We start from the raw sequence: 18,642 nt of genomic DNA, 5'->3' as shown, positions 1-18,642 counted from the left end.
GAAGGTCAGCAACTGTAACTTGTATCGCCTTGGAAAAAAGAAAGGACTACCCAGTCGCATGGTGGTATCCATCTTTGATCCCCCCGTCAATTGGCTTCCTCCTGGTTACATAGTAAACCAGGACAAGAGCAACACTGATAAGTGGGAGAAAGATGAAATGGTAAGACTTCATTTAACTATGTTGAGGAATTATTATTTGCGCGTCTGTATTCTCTCACTCTTACCTTCTCCCTGTTCCCATTGATAATTAATGACACTTGTACAGCTTATATTTACTATTATTTTAAAAATAGCAACAATTTTATTTGCGAAGAGAATTTAACAGATTTCTTTAACTGAAATTGTCACACCTTATTTCCTTGGCCTTAAAACAAACAAACAAAAAATTAAAGAATTAGTACCTTGCTGTGAATTGCTTGTACTTTATAAAATCTAGATTTTTGAGAACTAGATAAATACATAATGATACAAGGTCTGAGCTTGACATGTAAAATTGTTTTGTTCCTTTTGCATTTTAACCTATTTTTATGTAAGTGTATGTCCAGAGGTTTATCAGACTGTTTTTCTTGAAGGTCAGCAACTGTAACTTGTATCGCCTTGGAAAAAAGAAAGGACTACCCAGTCGCATGGTGGTATCCATCTTTGATCCCCCCGTCAATTGGCTTCCTCCTGGTTACATAGTAAACCAGGACAAGAGCAACACTGATAAGTGGGAGAAAGATGAAATGGTAAGACTTCATTTAACTATGTTGAGGAATTATTATTTGTGTGTCTATATTCTCTCACTCTTACCTTCTCCCTATTCCTGGATATTTTGGTATGTTTTTGGAAAAAAAAAAAAGGTTAATCTGTATCTTTGTTTCCTTCCTAAAACTTCAATATAAGTTATGGAAAATGAGAGAAAACCTGATCCTGAATAGAACCCAAAGTAAGGAAATTTGCTGAACATCATCCAATAATGAGTGTATATATTAATGGAAAAGTAGAGAAGAAAAGCTTTTTTTGCTTGTAGTTAATGTGATCTCAGGAGTTTTTCTGAAATTTCTGTTGGAAGTTTTAAATTGAATTATCTTCACTGGTTTTGCTGTAATACATAGGCAGAAGATGCTCTGCTTTTTAATTGAGTTCACCTCTATGGAATATATGAAAAGGAGTTATTTTTTTTTTCATAGCGCTGAGGTAGAATGAAGATTAGAACTGACTTGAGAAAATGTTCAATGTTGGTTGCTGTTAGCTACACCCTGGGTATGACAGAGAGCTACTTCTCAGCCAAAATTCAGTGCTGGCTTAGACACCCTCCCTGGCTATCACCAAAACCATCAGAATGACAAATCCTAATGAGGAATGATTCAGATTACTTTCCAACTAAACTCATTGTATGTCAAGAATAGAAGTGCATATATAAGAAATATCCCTGATCACAGCAGTCAGCAACATAATCTTTAAATGTTTGAGACTTGGAGGTCAGGGGGAGGGGGTGAAGGGATTTTTTTCTTTTTCCCAATTCTGAAGACCACACTCAGATTGTAAACCACCAGAGGGCACATGAGAGGACTGTTAGGTAAATGTACTGTGCAAATAAATGTTTATTGCAGAATAAAACAACCTGATTATTGTGGTTCTGTATTGTGCCAAGACTTCATTTCAAAGAGACTTACAGCTATACCTTTCTAAAAATAAAATAGCACATTTGGGAAAGGACCTAATCACTGCTTTTAAAAAGCTTTCAGCTCTCCATAACTTTTCAGTGGTCTCTTCCTCTTTGTTAGTCATTGTTTATTTTTGAATAAAACACACAATTTCAGACCAAAGTGCAGGCAGTGATACAACTAAGAAGTGGGTTTTGTGCCAAGTGAATATTTTGCTTAAATTTCATTCTCCATCCATGGGCTGATTCAGGTCTATAGCTGGGGATAGTAATCTCATCTCATTATGACAAGTTATTACTAAAACATCCTAGTCGAATGCTGATTTGGGTGTATGTGTTACCAAGCTTTATTTAGGTGAAAGATCTTTTGTTCATCTGATCAAATAGCTGGTTTCTGAAAAGCATGGAAAAAAAGCACTTGCGTGTATTTATCTTCAGCTTGTAAGTGGCCAGAACATTCAAAATCAATTGGATATTCTTTAAGAAAAGGTTCTTAAAGGATCTTATTCTGGGATTCATTTTGATTTATTTTTGAAATGCTGTCTAACAATGAAAAAAATCAACTATCAGAATTGCTACCTGACTATCTACTTTAATCCTCATCACTCAGGATTTTACTGGTTTTTTATACACGAAGTGATGTGCGAACAACGTAAAAGTAGTTCATGGAGCTGTCGTAATTAAAATTAAGTTTAAGAAACTTGTGAATGAAATTGTAGTAAAAATGAACTTTATCATTTGTTAAATCTTTGTGAAAACAGACACTGAAATCTGTTATGAATTGTCCATATAGACATGTCTCATTCAGTGAGTGTATTTTTATTTCAGTGACAGCACAGGTGCTGTGTAACAAGAAAAAATAAGCGCTAGCTCTAGTTAAGACGGGTTAAATTAGTCTCATTTTGAGCATTATACTGCTATCAACTAAAGATACAGAAATTCCTGCTATGTATATGTGAAATGGGTAATTACAGCAGCAGAAATTCTTTTAGCAAAATGTCTAAACTACAAATTTCTGTAGCCACACTTGCTTCCACTCATTAGTAAACCTGACTGAGCCTGCTCCATCCTGATGGGGAGCATCATGATTTGTTTGATCCTTAGACGGTTTCAGGTGCTGCCTAGTGCACCCTACAGCTGACACCCATCCACACCTCTCTAAAATTGTGCCTTTGGCCTACAGGTAGATGTTCCCAGTGGTAGCATCTGGTTCACAGATTTGCAAGATTAAGTGACCAAGACCTGCTATATGACATACATAGATTGAGGGCAGATATAGGCTGTTTCACTTGATTCAAAATGGTGTTGGCTTTCAGGACCCAATCCAGAAAAGCACTTTGAATCTGATCTTGCTCCTATCAAATTCAGTGGCAGAATTCCCACTGACATCAGTGATGCTGGGTTGAGTCTGTGAATAGTCCTTTTGATCTCAGGAAGACTACTTGTGCGTTTAGCTACTATGTTTAAGTGCTTTCCTGGATTGGGGCCATGGCAAATTGTACAGCATTGTGTAGCTTGGGCATATCTGTGTTCTATTTGTAATTTACATCAGTCCATACCAATTTGCTCCACATGAGCAGGAAAAAGACATGGGACATCATTAGTTTTACGGTTGTGGATATGTATGTAAGTATTGGAAAATTGGTGACAACTTCAACTTCCCTTTTAATTAGTTAAGGCTATAGGTGTAGCCTGAAAAAAAAACAGACTTCAAACAAATGTGTAATTGTTTAAAGGGTAGGACTAATACCAGTTGCCTTTGCATTGAATTACCCTACTTCATGATTTAATGTAAATGTTAATATTCAGTTCATAATAAAAATGTTAATATTCAGTAACATACAAAAATGTATGTTACAGGAGCATGCCATTTTCTCTGCCTTTCCATTTTTAGTCCTGCTATATTGAAATTCTAGTAATATTAAATGTATGACAGACTAGAGAGATTTCATAATTGTTAAAATTAAGAACCACAGTAGAAGTTAATTCTTACAAAACAAAAGTTGGCTATGTCTAACGTCTAATCTGTAAGATCACTTACTGAATCCCAAAGGCGTGCAGTCAAGACTGTCACCCACATAACCATTAGGTTCTTGCCAACTAACTCATATTAAACTCTTGGTTTTGTCCTCTTATATAAAAAAATCACCTACACTGATTCACTAAATTTAATTTCTACTAGTTTGCCAAGTAGACTGAATTAATTTGCAGCTGTGTTTGAAAGCGTAGATAAATGTATTTTGCTGCTTAAAGTGATAATTATTGGAAGACTACGGTAAAGTTCTTTAGTTGTTTCATTGAATGTGTCGTCTGTGTGTCCCAGAACTGAGATTATCATGATTATGACTAGAGTAAATCCTGCAAGCTCCTTATTATTTTCAACAGAAGGATGTAGAAAGAATCTTCTAAATACAGTGATTAAACACTTGTAATAGCCCTACTTAGCAACTAAAGAGAAGTATGCATGCAAAACTGTTTCTTGTACTTCTCTAAACTTGTTAATTTAAAATTCTTTCTTTTGTTTACTTTGATGTGCAAGTATGTGATGTTTAGTGGTTTTAAAATTAAGTGTATGTGCATTGCATTCAAGTATAAGCATGAGTTCCTCCAGTTCCTATGAAATGCAGCATGTGCTGTATGTGGAACAGACACTATTGTAGGTTAGTAATAAAAGTTTTGTATTCCAGGACAATTATTCTAGTCTTAGAATGCTAGTGTTAATTGGCGTTGTATTGTGCATCTGATCAATGTAATTAGGAATATTAGTTTAAAAAATCAGTCTTATTATTAGCAGACACTACTCAAATCTTACTCTCTGACAGTTCTGGAATAAAAGTTTCTCATTTCCCTCTTCAATACCATATTATTTTGTTCTTTTATAGACAAAGGAGAATTTGTTGGCTAATGGTAAACTTGATGTTTATGATGATGATGAAGAGGATGAAGACCTAATGTGGAGGTTACCCAAGGAAGAAACAGACTTTGAAGATGATTTTCTGGAGTATGATCAGGAGCATATCAAATTCATTGATAATATGTTAATGGGATCAGGGGCTTTTGTGAAGAAAATTTCTCTCTCTCACTTTTCAACCACTGATTCAAACTATGAATGGAAAGCACCCAAAAAGTCATCCCTGGGTAATGTTCAGTTTTCATCAGATTTTGATGATTTTGACTATAGCTCTTGGGATGCCATGTGCTATCTGGATCCTAGCAAGGCTGTTGAAGAGGATGATTTTGTAGTGGGCTTCTGGAATCCATCAGAAGAAAACTGTGGTGTTGATGCAGGAAAGCAGTCTATCTCCTATGACTTGCATACAGAGCAGTGTATTGCTGACAAAAGCATTGCAGACTGTGTGGAAGCCCTCTTGGGCTGCTATCTGACCAGCTGTGGTGAAAGAGCTGCTCAGCTTTTCCTGTGTTCGCTGGGGCTGAAGGTGCTCCCTGTAATTAAAAAGACTGATTGGGAAGGCACTTTGTGTGCTACCGGAGAGAATTGTAACAGTGAGCAGAAGAATCTTTCACCAAACTCTGTTTCTGCTTCTGTAGCTAATTCAGAGCCTTCTCTGTATAAAGACCTGGAGTATGGCTGTTTGAAGATTCCACCGAGGTGTATGTTTGATCACCCAGATGCTGAAAAAACCCTAAATCACCTTATTTCTGGTTTTGAAAACTTTGAGAAGAAAATAAACTACAGTTTTAAGAACAAGGCTTATCTTCTTCAGGCATTTACTCATGCCTCATACCATTATAATACCATTACTGGTAAGTTGTCTTAAAAATGTCTTGTAAATGCAGGAGAAGCAGTTTATGTTGTGTAGTAGGGTTTTTTTAGACATCACTTGTTACTTTAAGAAGTCAATAGTCTCTGAATACAAAATCTTAGAAAATATCTTGCCTCTTATCTAGAGGAGGATACTTGTTGAAGCTCTATCTTAATGATTACTCATGTTTTGACTTGATACAAATATAAGATTTACTAAGTCTAACCAAGTTTTGGGAAGGAGCAGCAATTTTCATCTCTGATGTTGTATCAGTAGTTGTACATGACTGAGACTAGATCCCCATAAGGATCTAATAGTAAGGAACAAATAAGTTCTTGTTAGGACTCCAGAAAATTGCAGTGTAGATTGCAGTGTAGTTCTAGAAGTAGCTATTAGGCTTTGCAAATATATTTGGCAAATTTGTCCCATGATTTAATCCTGAGAATATTACCCTTTGACTGTTCTTCTGAAGGTTAGAAGTAGACTATACAAGTTTTACTAGCCGAATATATAGGATAGCAAAATATGGAGACTTCCGTTTGAAGTTGTGAATTGGAAGGGTTAATTTAAGTCTAGGCATTTTATTGAGTAAATATTTAAAGTCAAAGTTTGAAGCGATGACTAAATCAGACTAAATATTAATTTCAAGTTAACTGATTAATGTTTCTGTGCATGATCTCATAAAAGATTTTACAGCACTAGGAATTTGTATTTCTGTAATCTTTTTGGATTACTTTTGCTTATAGTAATTAATTTAGTATTGGTTCATTCTAAAACTTTAAATATTTTCCTATGATAATATGCAATTGAAAACAAACCATGGTAAAATTCCAACCCTATTTGAAGTGAATGGCAAATTCCTGTGCAGTCAGCAATCTGAATTTTTCCCCATAGTGAATTGGTTCCTTATTCCAAGGAGGAAGAAAGCTCTGCTTTAATTGAAGAAATAAGTCATTTTGAAAAGTTAGTACATTAAGAAACAGTTCTGACAAAACACTGAAACTCTCCTTTGGTTTTGCATTCTAGGTGATACCTATGCAAAATACAAAAAAACTACCCACATATATTTTTTTTTTTTACAAATGTTTCATAAAACATATAGAAGGTAGATAATTCCTTTCTATATCTATACTAAAAAAAAGAAATGTTGGGGCATAGTGTCAAGATAAAATTATGTGGTTGGTAGCAGAAATTTTTTTGATTGTTTCTATTTACTCAGACAACTGTGAATTGCTGTTACCTGCAACTTTTTCTCTTAAGGAGTAGGTAGTGGTTGAGACCTGGCAGCATCTTCGGTGCAGTTGCTATAAAAGCAACTTAGTTACTAGATGTTTCACTCTCATGTTGCTTTTGTAGTAATTTTGTCTTCCTTGTCTACCCCCCTACCCCTGTTAGCTTTCAAGAGGGTTTTGTGCTTATGTTTATATTCTAAAAATAGACCTCTGTAGCTCTCTATTACTGTGTCCCCTCTCAGTTTTCCTAACAGCAGAGGCTTGGCAATTTTAGTTTCCAGTTCAAAAGACCCATTCTGAATGTGAGTCTTTGCTCAATGCTGTTTGAGAAATCTAAATATATGGCAAATTAGATGAAAAATGGCAGATTGCACATTCCCCCTGCTTTTAATACAATTATTTCTTTAACTTTTTTTGGAGGGATAATTATTACTGTTTTCAGATCAGCCTGCTGGTGGAATCTCTTGATTTTACTTTTTTAATATTTCTCAGTACAATGTGAAGGTCTTGAGTAAAAGCTTTAATTGATTATAAACACAAATGTTTTGCTAGCCTGACAAATTAACATTTGGTTCAAAAGTGGCTTTATTATTACATAGAGATACCTGTTTTAAAAAACAGATTGTCTTCTCTGAGTATTGGTTAGTTTGTGGAATTTACATGGCAATGAACCAAACCTCTTATCCAGAAAGGCCTGGAAAGAATGTGTGTGTTAAACTTAATTGTGGTGTTGTACATTCTTTTATTTCCAACGCTTTAAGATTGTTACCAGCGCTTAGAATTCCTGGGAGATGCAATTTTGGACTACCTCATAACCAAGCACCTTTATGAAGACCCACGGCAACACTCTCCAGGAGTTCTTACTGACCTACGATCTGCTCTAGTCAATAATACCATTTTTGCATCATTAGCTGTAAAGTATGACTACCATAAGTACTTCAAAGCTGTCTCTCCTGAACTGTTTCATGTTATTGATGACTTTGTGCAGTTTCAAATGGAAAAGAATGAAATGCAAGGAATGGATTCTGAGGTTAGTGGAAGTAGAAGAACTGTTTGGTATCTGATTTGAATCGTGTCACTGGATTTCTTAGTGTGGTGCAAGTCACATAATGCTGACTCAGGACAGGATATCCATGCAACATCATGAGCAGTACTGCCTTGGCACAATGCTGGGATTATTTCATGTAGCATGCTGACGGAGATTTCCACTGGTTTTCTTCTGATGTTTTCTGCTGGAGCAGGTGTCATTGCACTGTACTCAGGTGTATTTGACATGCTCCTATAGGCTTTATATCTGCTATCCGGGGAAACATTATATGCATCTTTCAAATAAGCTACTTGAATAGTTTAACTGAAGGCCTGCAAACATAGATCACATCTATGCTATGCTATGCAGGAAAGCATAATGAACATCTATTTGCTGGAGAATGGACTAAAACTAACTCATTTAGATAAGCTGTTCAGAAAATGTATGAGGGCAAGGGTCTTGTGAGTCAAATTCTAATCAGGGTCCTGGAAGAGATGGACTTTCTCATTATCCTTTCTTTAAAAGTGTTATCCAGTTAATATCCCTGATAGTTTTTCAGAAGAAAAACTGTGACCAATCTCTTAGAAAATATTCTGACAATACTCCAACACTAAGTAAACTTGTTATCTTTATCTTCAGTAATTTCTTCTTTCTGATAAACGATTTAAAAGCTTGAGACTCAAAGTGCTTCAGTTACATATATGTGTTTGCAGCCCTTGCACTCCATTGCAGAGGGAAATTTATGTGTGTTACGGGGAGATTAAATAAACATTGACTAAGAAATTTGTCACTAAAAATTTAGATAATATAAATCAATTTACATCAGAGGATCAAACTCTGTGTTGTTAACGCTCAAAACTTACTTTAAGAGCCCATAGTAGAGAATTTTAGCTTTGTTCATTTTTTTGCTAGTATGCAAGAGGTTTGCCTAGAAACTTCCACAAAGTTGCAACCAAATTGTGCGATAGCTGTTTCAAATAAAATTCTTGTTTCACTCTCCCTACGCCTGCTCCCTATCTTGGTCTGGCACTGAATTACTGAAACTCTTATTTCATCAGAGTTAATGCAAGAGTCTTTGTTTCTGCAGTTCATGCCAGCTAGACTGGTTTCCATGTGTGTCTCCACGTCATCTGCTTTTCTTTTTTTCAAATCTCACTCCTGAAACATCTGTTGTCCCTTGCCTTAGAGCTCTTAGTTTCTCTCTCCTTCTGTTATTTCAGTATAACTCAAAAGTGCTTCAGTTTGCACTTGGTATGAAATATGCTATTCAAAACAGTCGGATTTGTTTTTTAACATCAAAATTCCCGTTTGGAGTGTGTACATATCAGGTCTGACTTCTTTGATTTATTTCAGGTAGAAATACCGGGTGTGACTAGTTTATGAAGTAGTATGGTGACTCTTAGGAGGACTGAATTGGGTATAAAACCCCAAATAAGGGCCACATGGAGTGAGAGGGTAGCTGTTGGGGGAAGGACTGACAGAAAATTATATTCTCTTTAGGCAGAGGAGAGTAATGGCCAAAAACTTTGTTCAGGTTACTTTGTTTGGACTTAGGTACATGTATATTGCATGTATTTGAGGTGTTTTTAGTAGAGGCTTAGAATAACTCGCGACCATTAAGACATATACTGAAAGTTAAGCTTTAATAATGAAAATAGACTATTGTCTAAAATTAGTGGCATAGAATAAAACACTGACTGCTACATTTAAAAAATACCTAAGTGTGCCTGTTAGTTCAGTCTGATGGTGCTGGTTATCAGTTATTAATGGCTTATTTTAGTAAAATTTGTTTCATGCTTGTCTTCTGGGGTAAATGAGGTAAGGACAGGTACAGCCAACTTTAATCCAGAGCTTGGAATTACAGATTTTACAGTCTCCATCTAGTAGTTTAATGTATGAACTATTGCTTTGTTATGAGTAGCTTTCTACTCTTAACTGATAGAGCCAAGTCTGTTTCTTATTGGAAAAAACAGACCCATGGTGAAATACTACAGAATTATTACAGGAGGAATTCACAAAGCATATAAGGTCTGTGTATGCAACGGTGTTTGGGACTTCTTTTTCACATTTTAGAAACTATACATGCAGCAACTTGGTTTCATTGGGGAATAAAAGAAAAATTTCACTGTGGAAAGTTGTCAGTGAAGAACTTAAAGGAAGCAGTTCAGGATAGGATGTAAGAGAGTTTACGTTTCTGAAGTTCTTTGTTTTATTTTAAAAGAAGCAATTGTTTCTCTCTTTTCTCCTCCCCTTCTCTCTCCCTCCCTCCCTCCCTCCCCTCGGCTTTTGTTAATTGCAAACAGCTCAGAAGATCTGAAGAAGATGAAGAAAAAGAGGAAGACATTGAAGTACCAAAGGCCATGGGGGATATATTTGAGTCTCTTGCTGGTGCCATTTATATGGATAGTGGAATGTCTTTGGAAATGGTTTGGCAAGTGTACTATCCAATGATGAGGCCATTAATAGGTATTGTCAGCTTTCTGAAAAAAATTAATAATTAAGTACTATCATCTATGAAGGGAACAAAGCTAATTTTTTTAACTTTTTTTTTTTTAATAGAAAAATTTTCTGCTAATGTGCCCCGTTCCCCAGTGCGAGAGCTGCTGGAGATGGAGCCAGAGACAGCCAAATTTAGGTAAGAATACGTTTTCTTGGTACACGCTGCCATCAGTTTTTTTTTAAGCTGTGCTTCATAAACTACTGAGGATTTTTAAATGTTATGAATTACTTCTAATTTCTTTTGCACTCAGCAGCTAGTATGATCATTGTGCATAACTTTCTGAGAAAAGCATTGATTTCTGTTTTAACTATACTGCTTTAGCTTCTGTAGAAAAGAGAATGTAGGTCTCTTATTTCACATTAACCTGCCTAGGCAGTAAGTAATTCTTCTGTATATTTTTGCAGTCCTGCAGAAAGAACTTACGATGGAAAGGTCAGAGTAACAGTGGAAGTTGTAGGAAAGGGAAAGTTTAAAGGTGTTGGCAGAAGCTACAGGATTGCCAAATCTGCAGCTGCGAGAAGAGCACTACGAAGCCTCAAAGCAAATCAACCTCAGGTCCCAAACAGCTGAGACTCCTCTTAGAAAATAAATAAAATGGGGGAAAAAACACATACAAATAAAGCAAATTTTTAAAAATGTTGATGTTGAGAGGAACAAATTGGAAGACAGAATTTAAAGTTTGTTTGATAACAGAATAGATAACAAAACATTTAACATGTATAAAATTTTGGAACTAATTGTAGTTATAGTTTTTTGCGCAAACACAATCTTGTCTTCTTTCCTCACTTCTGCTTTGTTTAATCACGAGAGTGCTTTAATGATGACATTTAGCAAGTGTTCAGAATAATTGTTGTCAGGTCTTTTTGGTTTACTTTTATTGTCAGTACAGCTTTGCTTAGTGTTAGAAGGCCAGGGAGCTTACGCCTAATGCAGTTGCTAGATTTATATATAGTAATCTTGAAATTCTTCAATCTGTGCACTAGTGCCAGTCATAAAGCAGTTGATAAACTGTACTGGATGATTGGGTATAAGAAAGAATAAGTGTGCCAGTATTCTCCTTTTTTTTTTCTCTTTTTTTTTTTTTTTTTTGTGTTTCTCTCCATGTCATCTTTTTACATTAAGATGGCAATCCCAATCATTATTGCACTTATTTGTTAGGGACAGATTTTAATTGAAGTGGCTGGCATACTGGTAGAATGAAACTTCAATTTCCTTATGCCACACAGTCTTGCATAAAAAAAAAAGGTTCTTGCCTTAAAAATAAATAAACCCTCATTAATAGTCTTTAATTTCTGATCTTTTTTGGAACAAACTGTTTTACATTCCCTTCATTTTGTTATGCATTTTACAATGATACAGCTCTATATTTACAGTACAACTCATTACTATAGCTGTGACTTATTACAGGATTATAATAGAAATTGTATTCATATATGTAATTAGGTTATTTTTAACAATTCTGAGGAGGTGGTTAGTCTACAGTTTTTTTTATACCATAAACAAAATATGGTCTTTGGCTAAAATTCCAATTTTACACAAACCTGCAAGCTAGATAGTTCCAGTACTGGAAACAGTAATGAATAATTGCACAGTGCAAACTGTCACTCTAACAAAATAACCTTAGACATATCACACCTAAAATATGCTGCAGATTTTATAGTCAAATGGTTACGTATTTAACAAACAGAGCACCTTTACACTTAGAGATATTTCCACGTAAATTTCTTACTGTACTTTTCAGAGTTGCATGCATATTTCACCTACCAAAGCTGTGCTGTTAAATAACATGAAAGTTGATGTTTGAGATATAACTGCCGTACTTTTGATACATCTGTGATTTAGGTCCTTAATTTAGAGAAACTAGCTTATTGGTGTTTTGGTCTACTGGGGGTGGGGGGAAATCATACTTTTATTTTTTAGGCTTTGCCTATACTTCTTTAATTAGATTTTTGTAGGCACTCTTCACTTAAATACCTCAGTTCTTTTTTTTCTTTTCTTTTCCTTCTTTTTTGCATGCATTGTTTTTTTCTGTTTTGGTGCTATGTTTATATATTATGCTTGAAATTTTAATTTTTTGCACTGTAACTATAATACCTCTTAATTTACCTTTTAAAAAAGCTGTGGGTCTCGTATTCCCACCAATATCAGTAGAGGTTTGCTGCAATTTTGCCCTGTTAATTATGCTTGAAGTTTGAGAAAGCAGAGCAAGGTGTTTTAACGTTTTCCAGCACAATAGTTTGAACTTGATGCTGTGTCTTATGTATTAAATTACAAATAAATACTGTATTTCCTGCTTTTAAACCCTATTCCTTTCCTCACAAATGCACACTAAAACAAAACAAAAACTGTCAGCTCTTGCTTTCTTAACAAAAAAATAAAATGAATGCCTTAGTGACAAGGGGCAGACATTAAGCTTTTCTGAAATACAGTTTTCACAAGTTCATATATTTTCTATCTCAGTCATTTTTCATTCTGCAAAAAGGACCATTCTTGTATTTGAAAGCAGCATTGTTATAGTAGTCAGACCGAGAATTAAAATACTAGCTTATAAAAAATTCTAGCAGTTGTTTGGTACTTCAGTCATGAAAATTTAGCAAGGAAGTACAAGACCTGCAAGTCTTGATGTGTATAAAACAAATATAAATGAGATGGAACAGTAAAAACATGCTGTCTAAATTTTCAAAGGTAAATTGCTTTGATATAGCTGTTTTAAAAAAAAAAAGGCAAATCACTGATTTAAGTTATGTCTCTTTGTGGTAGGAGTGAAGTTTCTTAGCAAAAATACATGATTACTAATGTTAACAATTCTGTTTCTGGCCAGACATGAGTCAGCAGATAAAATGAGACCATCTAGAAAGTCTTAAGTAGTTTTAACTGTATTATGAAAAACTAAAACTTAAGTTAGCCTTTGAACGCCTAAAATTTCTTACTGATTGTTACAAAGTTTTAGATTCTCAGGGGTTTCAGGTAATTGTTAGCAGTAAAGTGCTACCAAGTGTTTTGATGCAAGGAAAATGAACTGAACTTGCTCTGTGTTTCAGAATAGTTTAATGATCACTTTGTTACTAGATAAAGCCTATGAATTGGAAATGGGAAATGTGTAGTGGCTGACTATAAAGTAGTTTCTGCTGCTGATGCGTTTTTAAATGCATTTTAAATGCCGTAATTTTTTCCAGTGTGACCTCATTGAAATATTTTTTTTATCCTTTGAGATAGAAAATTCATATTAATTTCCATGTCATACATCTGTGTGTTTTACCCTGCAGTTGATATGATTTTGATATTGGACAGTGTATGCTATTAAAGACCTAAATCTGATCATTTGAAGGTTGGGATAGAAATCACTTCACATGCTATAAGCACAAGTGTAAGTGGACTGTTGCAACCCATCTTCAAAAGCAACCACACAGGCTCATCATAAATAGTGTGGGGGTTAGTTGGCATGAACCTTGTTGTTTTGTTTTTGTTTTTTTTTAATCTAAGTCCTGTTATACTGTACTTTAAACAGTCCTCCTAACTATGCTGCGTTTTTATTTTTATGGCTTTTTTTGCGCTGTTCTGTTCATGTAGCACAAATAAGCATTGCACTTGGTACCATGCTTTACCTCATTTCAAGGAAAAAATGCTTAACAGAGAGGAAAAATGTGGTTTGGCCTTGCTGCTGTTCTGATTTACTGAATTTGAAAAAGTTAATTATAATGCCTGCAATGTGTCATTTACTTGCACAACTTAAATAGGTCATTTGTAATGTCTGTGGCATTTTTACTGTATGTGGAAAAATACAACAAAGATGTGTAACAACTCTTGATTGTATTTTAAAGCTATTGTTTTTCTACTACATCATTTTACTGTTATGTGAAGTAATTAAAATTAGAATGACCTCTGACACTCCAGTAATTATCTCTGAACAAACCGACATAGTATGTGCATAGTGTAGTTTTTGCAAAGAAGACAGCCCCTAGTAATTTGGTCAACCTCAACTAAATCTCTGCTCAGTCTGAATATTGAGTGCCCAGTAGCTACTTCTGAAGTGTTTGTTCAGCTTGGATGCTGCTAAAGTCCATACAGGAAAAAAAAAAAGCCTACTATTTTTAAGTCTGGTTACACAATAGTGTGTTGTGACTGCAGAGTACAGAACTTGGACACAAACTGATTTCCGTGCTGGGGAGGAATGTAGTGGTGGCCCGGGGATGAGGTGCCAGATCCTCAGCCTAGTGCAAATTGATGTGGTATCATTTTAATTAATGGAACTACATTCTTTTACGTACCTGAAGATCTTGTGCTTATATGTATGTTGGAGAGTTTGGGTTTTCCTCCTTGTAAGCCAATACAGAACCATAAACTGGAAGATGTGGTTTCTATGTTGCTGCATACGACATGACTAAGCTATGTGCATTTATCTGTATAGAAGGTGAAATCTCTGTATCCCAGTCACGGCAGCACACGTAATCCTGAAATGACAAATAGCATCGTGGTCTGCTGCGGTGACACGCTTGCCTCTGTCTGACAGTATTCTGGGTTTGTATGTTTTGGGTGGGGTTCCCTACAAAAACATTCTCATGGAAATCTCTGTATCTATTACATGAGTGAAGCGAGAAGGATTTTGATTTCTGGTACTTAATTACTGACGTTGATCCTTTTCCAATTGCTCTAATTTTCAAGAAGTTAATTTCTTTACTTTTGTATTAGGTTTAAAACTTAAAACACTACCGATCATGAAGTGTAATCTAAATATCAACTGTAATTCAATCTGAATTATTTTAGCAAATCTAGAGGTCATTGTCAAAGCTAACTACATTTCTTAACAATAAATTTTATCCAATAAAGTCCTTGGGTTTTTTCCCTCTTTTTTTTTTTGAACGGCAACCACAGACTACTTTAATTGCTTTGTAGATGCACTCAGAATTTACTGCAGCAGCAAGTTGGAGAGAAAAATGTTTGTGAACAAGAATTGGAAATTGCAGGCATTTTTATTGTAAATAGTTTGACTGAAAAGATGGTTAAAATCAAGTAGAATGAATAACAAATATAATTTGATGGACAATAAAATATTTACCATCACATGCTGCAGCTGTCTTCAAGGGACATAAAATGTAATTCATTCATACTGTAATCATGCTGCAGAAGTTTGCAATCTGCACCTTATGGATCACAATTACCTTTAATAGTTTTTTGTAATAATTGTAGCTGAGTATATCTCCAATAAAGTTATGGTCTGTTCACCTTGTATTGTCTTTCTGCTTTTGTTTTTAAATTCCTCTTAATCTTCCCATAAATCTGGAGTTTACAAAAAATTACTTTTCAGTCTCTCTCTAAATAAAAAAAAATTGTGAAAGCCTTATTTCTTGACCTTGTTTAAAGACAAGTCTGCTTGTCTCCTTCCTCTGATGAATGAACTGTCTTTGTAGCTATGTGAAGACTCTTCAGGGACGCTCAGGTTAAAAATGATGGTGTACACGCTACAATTTGATCCCTGTGTTGACCGTTATACCTGCAAAATTCCTCTTGGAGCTGGGAGGCCCCTGGGCACAAGGGTTCAGTAACACGGGTTCACACAACGCGACACATGTTCTAAGAACAACATGTTAATATTAGCTAATAGTCTCAACGTAATTGACATTGATTTAAATTATTTTTTGTCCATTTTGTTTTCTGTTAGTATTTCACTTATCATGAACGTGGGATGTTTCACAGAGTGTTCTGACTGGCTCACCAGTGTCATGTCTGTTTTACAGAGACAGAGTCAGACCTGCCAGTCAAAGATCAGGAGTCTTCCTTTTTGAAAACTTCCCGGAGCAGCAGTCAGTCCCTTGACATCTGCAATGGGCAATTTCTACTCCACGTTTTATCTTAGGTTATAGAGAAAAGCCTGCTGAGCTGTCCATAGCCGTGGTGGTGCCTTTTTCTGGCCTTGGAGGAGGGCTGAGTCACCCATGTCTTCCAACAGTGTCACTTTGTTCCTTGTCTCAGCTGTAATGAAGCAAGCAATTCTCAGCTGAGAACAGAGGAAACTTGTGGATCTTCTGTGGCTTTCCAGCTCATTTTTCCTCTGCCTCTAGGCTCCACCCTGACACTGATGGCATTGGTAGGTTTAAGCTCCAACGTGTAGGTTAGTCAGCTGTAGTAGAGGATAACAGTAGTCCACCACTCCCCAAGTTCTATCAAGTGAGTCAAATGAGAACAATTTTATTTCCCTGAATTTTCTATGGGAAAATAGGCCTGAAAATAATAATTTAAAGAAACATAAAAAATAGTTGAAGATGCTGTCATCTTCCTGTTCATTGTGGAGGAGTGAGATGAGGGATGGCCATCTGAACTTGAGTCTCAAAGGAAGTAGTACATCCCTTGCTGGGTAGTCCTGTGAAGCATCCAGGGCTCTCCAGAAAGTCATAGGGTAAAATCAGTAAAGGTTCTGCTCCAAAGACAGATGACTTCACTTTTGCCAGAATGGGGGCATCACCTACTTGCTGCAGATTTTAAGTACAGCTTATTAGCAATAGTATTGAAACTGCGTAAAGAAAAATAAAGGTCCTTTTTTTTTTTTTTTTAAATTTAAGCTGCTCAGAATGCAGCAATGAGTGGGTTCTTCCTGCCCTCGAAGGAACATCAGGCTTGAATTAAAAAGAAGAAGAATTAACTTTAATGAAGCTACGACATTGAGACACACATTTTCACGGTAGTTACCCCTTGTCATCCTGACAAACCTCAGCGGTCCATCTGTGGGAACTGAAAAGAAAAAACCTCTGTCTCTGAAGAACAGAGCATACAGGTACTGGTTTCTCATCTCCTTATTATAATAAATGTGTTTCATGATTGTGTCAATAGAGCTAAGGTATGTATTTGCTTAGCTGCCACTCTTAAGTAAAACCATACAGAAAAAGGAATTTGAGTGAAAACCAAGGTGAGCAAGTTTTTGAATATGCTTGCCCTGAAAGGAGGTAGTAAAGTTAATCATAACTCCAGGTCCAGACACACAGAGGAGCAGATTTGGTGCTTGGCTGGGCTTCCCTGAACACTTCTGCTGGAGTCCAGGTGCAGGATCTGATCCTTAGAGGAAATGTCCATGTCAGTGGACACAGGCAGCACTGACATGTAAGTGGGTTTTATTTTTCTCATAGCTGTGATTACGTCCTTCCTTATTGTAGAACGTGAACAATACTTTCATTTTGGTGAGTAAAATAACCAGGGACCTTCCATATGTTATGAAAACAGTATCATTTACTTTGAAGCTTAACCACCTCCACTTACCTGGCTTATACTCATTTTTCTTTTTTTTAACATTGCTTTTTAGATAGATATTTTATGGGAAGCCTCATGCTAACTCTTAAATTGAAGTAATTTTCCTCTGTTAACTTGAAAATTTCCTGTAGTTTTGGGTCCCTGCCCAGCTCCCACTGAAGTCACTGGGAAGACATCCACTTGGGCTCTGTAATTTGTGTGCCTTTGAACGTAACACAAAAGTCCTTCAGATGTAATAAGTGTAAATTCCAGGCATCAAGTAAAAGTTGAGAAATTCGGCAATATGCAAAGGCAGCCTCTTCTGTTTTGCTCCTATTTTTCAAGCTTTTACTTAAAAAGGGTGGTGTGGTAGCTGGCTACCTACTTTTGAGATAGCCTACCTATTGCTGTGAATATCCAGCTGTTTGTTCCGTTTTCTTTGCCAGATGGGCAAGATTTAGAGGGGAGGAATGTGGGCCATCCTCCTCAAAGCTTCTGTTAATATCTTTGGTGCTTCAGGTAACTTCAGGTGTGTGTTCTGCAGGTATCTGGGCTAACTCCCACCCATTTCTTCTGCAGTCAGTGGAGCCACGGCAGCAGCCCACAGGGCACTATTGGTTTTCCTGCCCTTAGGTCACCCTTTCAACATGAGGTAGGTTGAATGAGATAGAAAAAGGTCCCTTCCTCCCTGCCCAGGGTTGGCAATTAGTTGATGAGATGGATCCCACACCATAACTTGAGGCTGGAAAGGTTCTTTCTGGGAAAATGATGAGGCAAGGAGAAGAGATTTCATCCAGCTGCATCATGGTCAGGGGGTCAGTAGTTACTCCAGGGTTGTACTCTTCTCTCACCAAGGTGAGGAGGATCCCCTCTTTGTTGCCAGTTGGCCTGAAGCAGGTGAGTACGAGCTGTTGTGGCTGTTCCAGCATTTGTAATAAAATGATGCCAAGTTTGCAGACTTGACTCACCTAACCCTGAAGGACCGAGCTGCAGGAAGGGACTGTGGGATCACCAGTCCAGTCCTCAATTATGTACTCCCTTAAGAATGGACTTTTCACAGAAGTACTTGAGTGGCACTTTGGCATCAATTTTAGGGTGAGGTTTGTAACTTTGTTTTATAAATTAGAATCTAAGTAAGGCAGAGGAGTAGCACTATGGTTGTACCAGTTGTCTATGTCACAACTACCAGCATTAACACCAGTGTCTGAACACAGATATCACTAAGCTCAGATATCTGCTTCCATGTTCTTATA

At 36.3% G+C, this 18,642-nt stretch overlaps 1 protein-coding gene across 2 annotated transcripts in view; it reads left to right on the top strand.

The window, feature by feature from the left end:
* The window catches only part of DICER1 (dicer 1, ribonuclease type III), a 62,604-nt gene extending 47,206 nt beyond the window's left edge, over positions 1-15,398 (top strand). For both annotated transcript variants that reach the window (XM_014957583.1, XM_014957582.1), the window contains 6 exons: positions 5-160; positions 4,531-5,413; positions 7,406-7,674; positions 9,975-10,137; positions 10,231-10,306; positions 10,576-15,398. In XM_014957583.1, the coding sequence (XP_014813069.1) occupies positions 5-160; positions 4,531-5,413; positions 7,406-7,674; positions 9,975-10,137; positions 10,231-10,306; positions 10,576-10,741 (1,713 nt within the window). In that variant the 3' untranslated portion in view covers positions 10,742-15,398. The remainder of the gene's footprint in view (positions 1-4; positions 161-4,530; positions 5,414-7,405; positions 7,675-9,974; positions 10,138-10,230; positions 10,307-10,575) is intronic.
* Positions 15,399-18,642: the final 3,244 nt, after the last annotated feature.

Source organism: Calidris pugnax, unplaced genomic scaffold, assembly GCF_001431845.1.
Source record: "Calidris pugnax isolate Ruff unplaced genomic scaffold, ASM143184v1 scaffold211, whole genome shotgun sequence".
In the NCBI taxonomy this organism is placed as follows: Eukaryota; Metazoa; Chordata; class Aves; order Charadriiformes; family Scolopacidae; genus Calidris; species Calidris pugnax.
The sequence above is the reverse complement of the archived record's forward strand: the minus strand, read 5'-3'. Positions and strand labels throughout refer to the sequence as shown.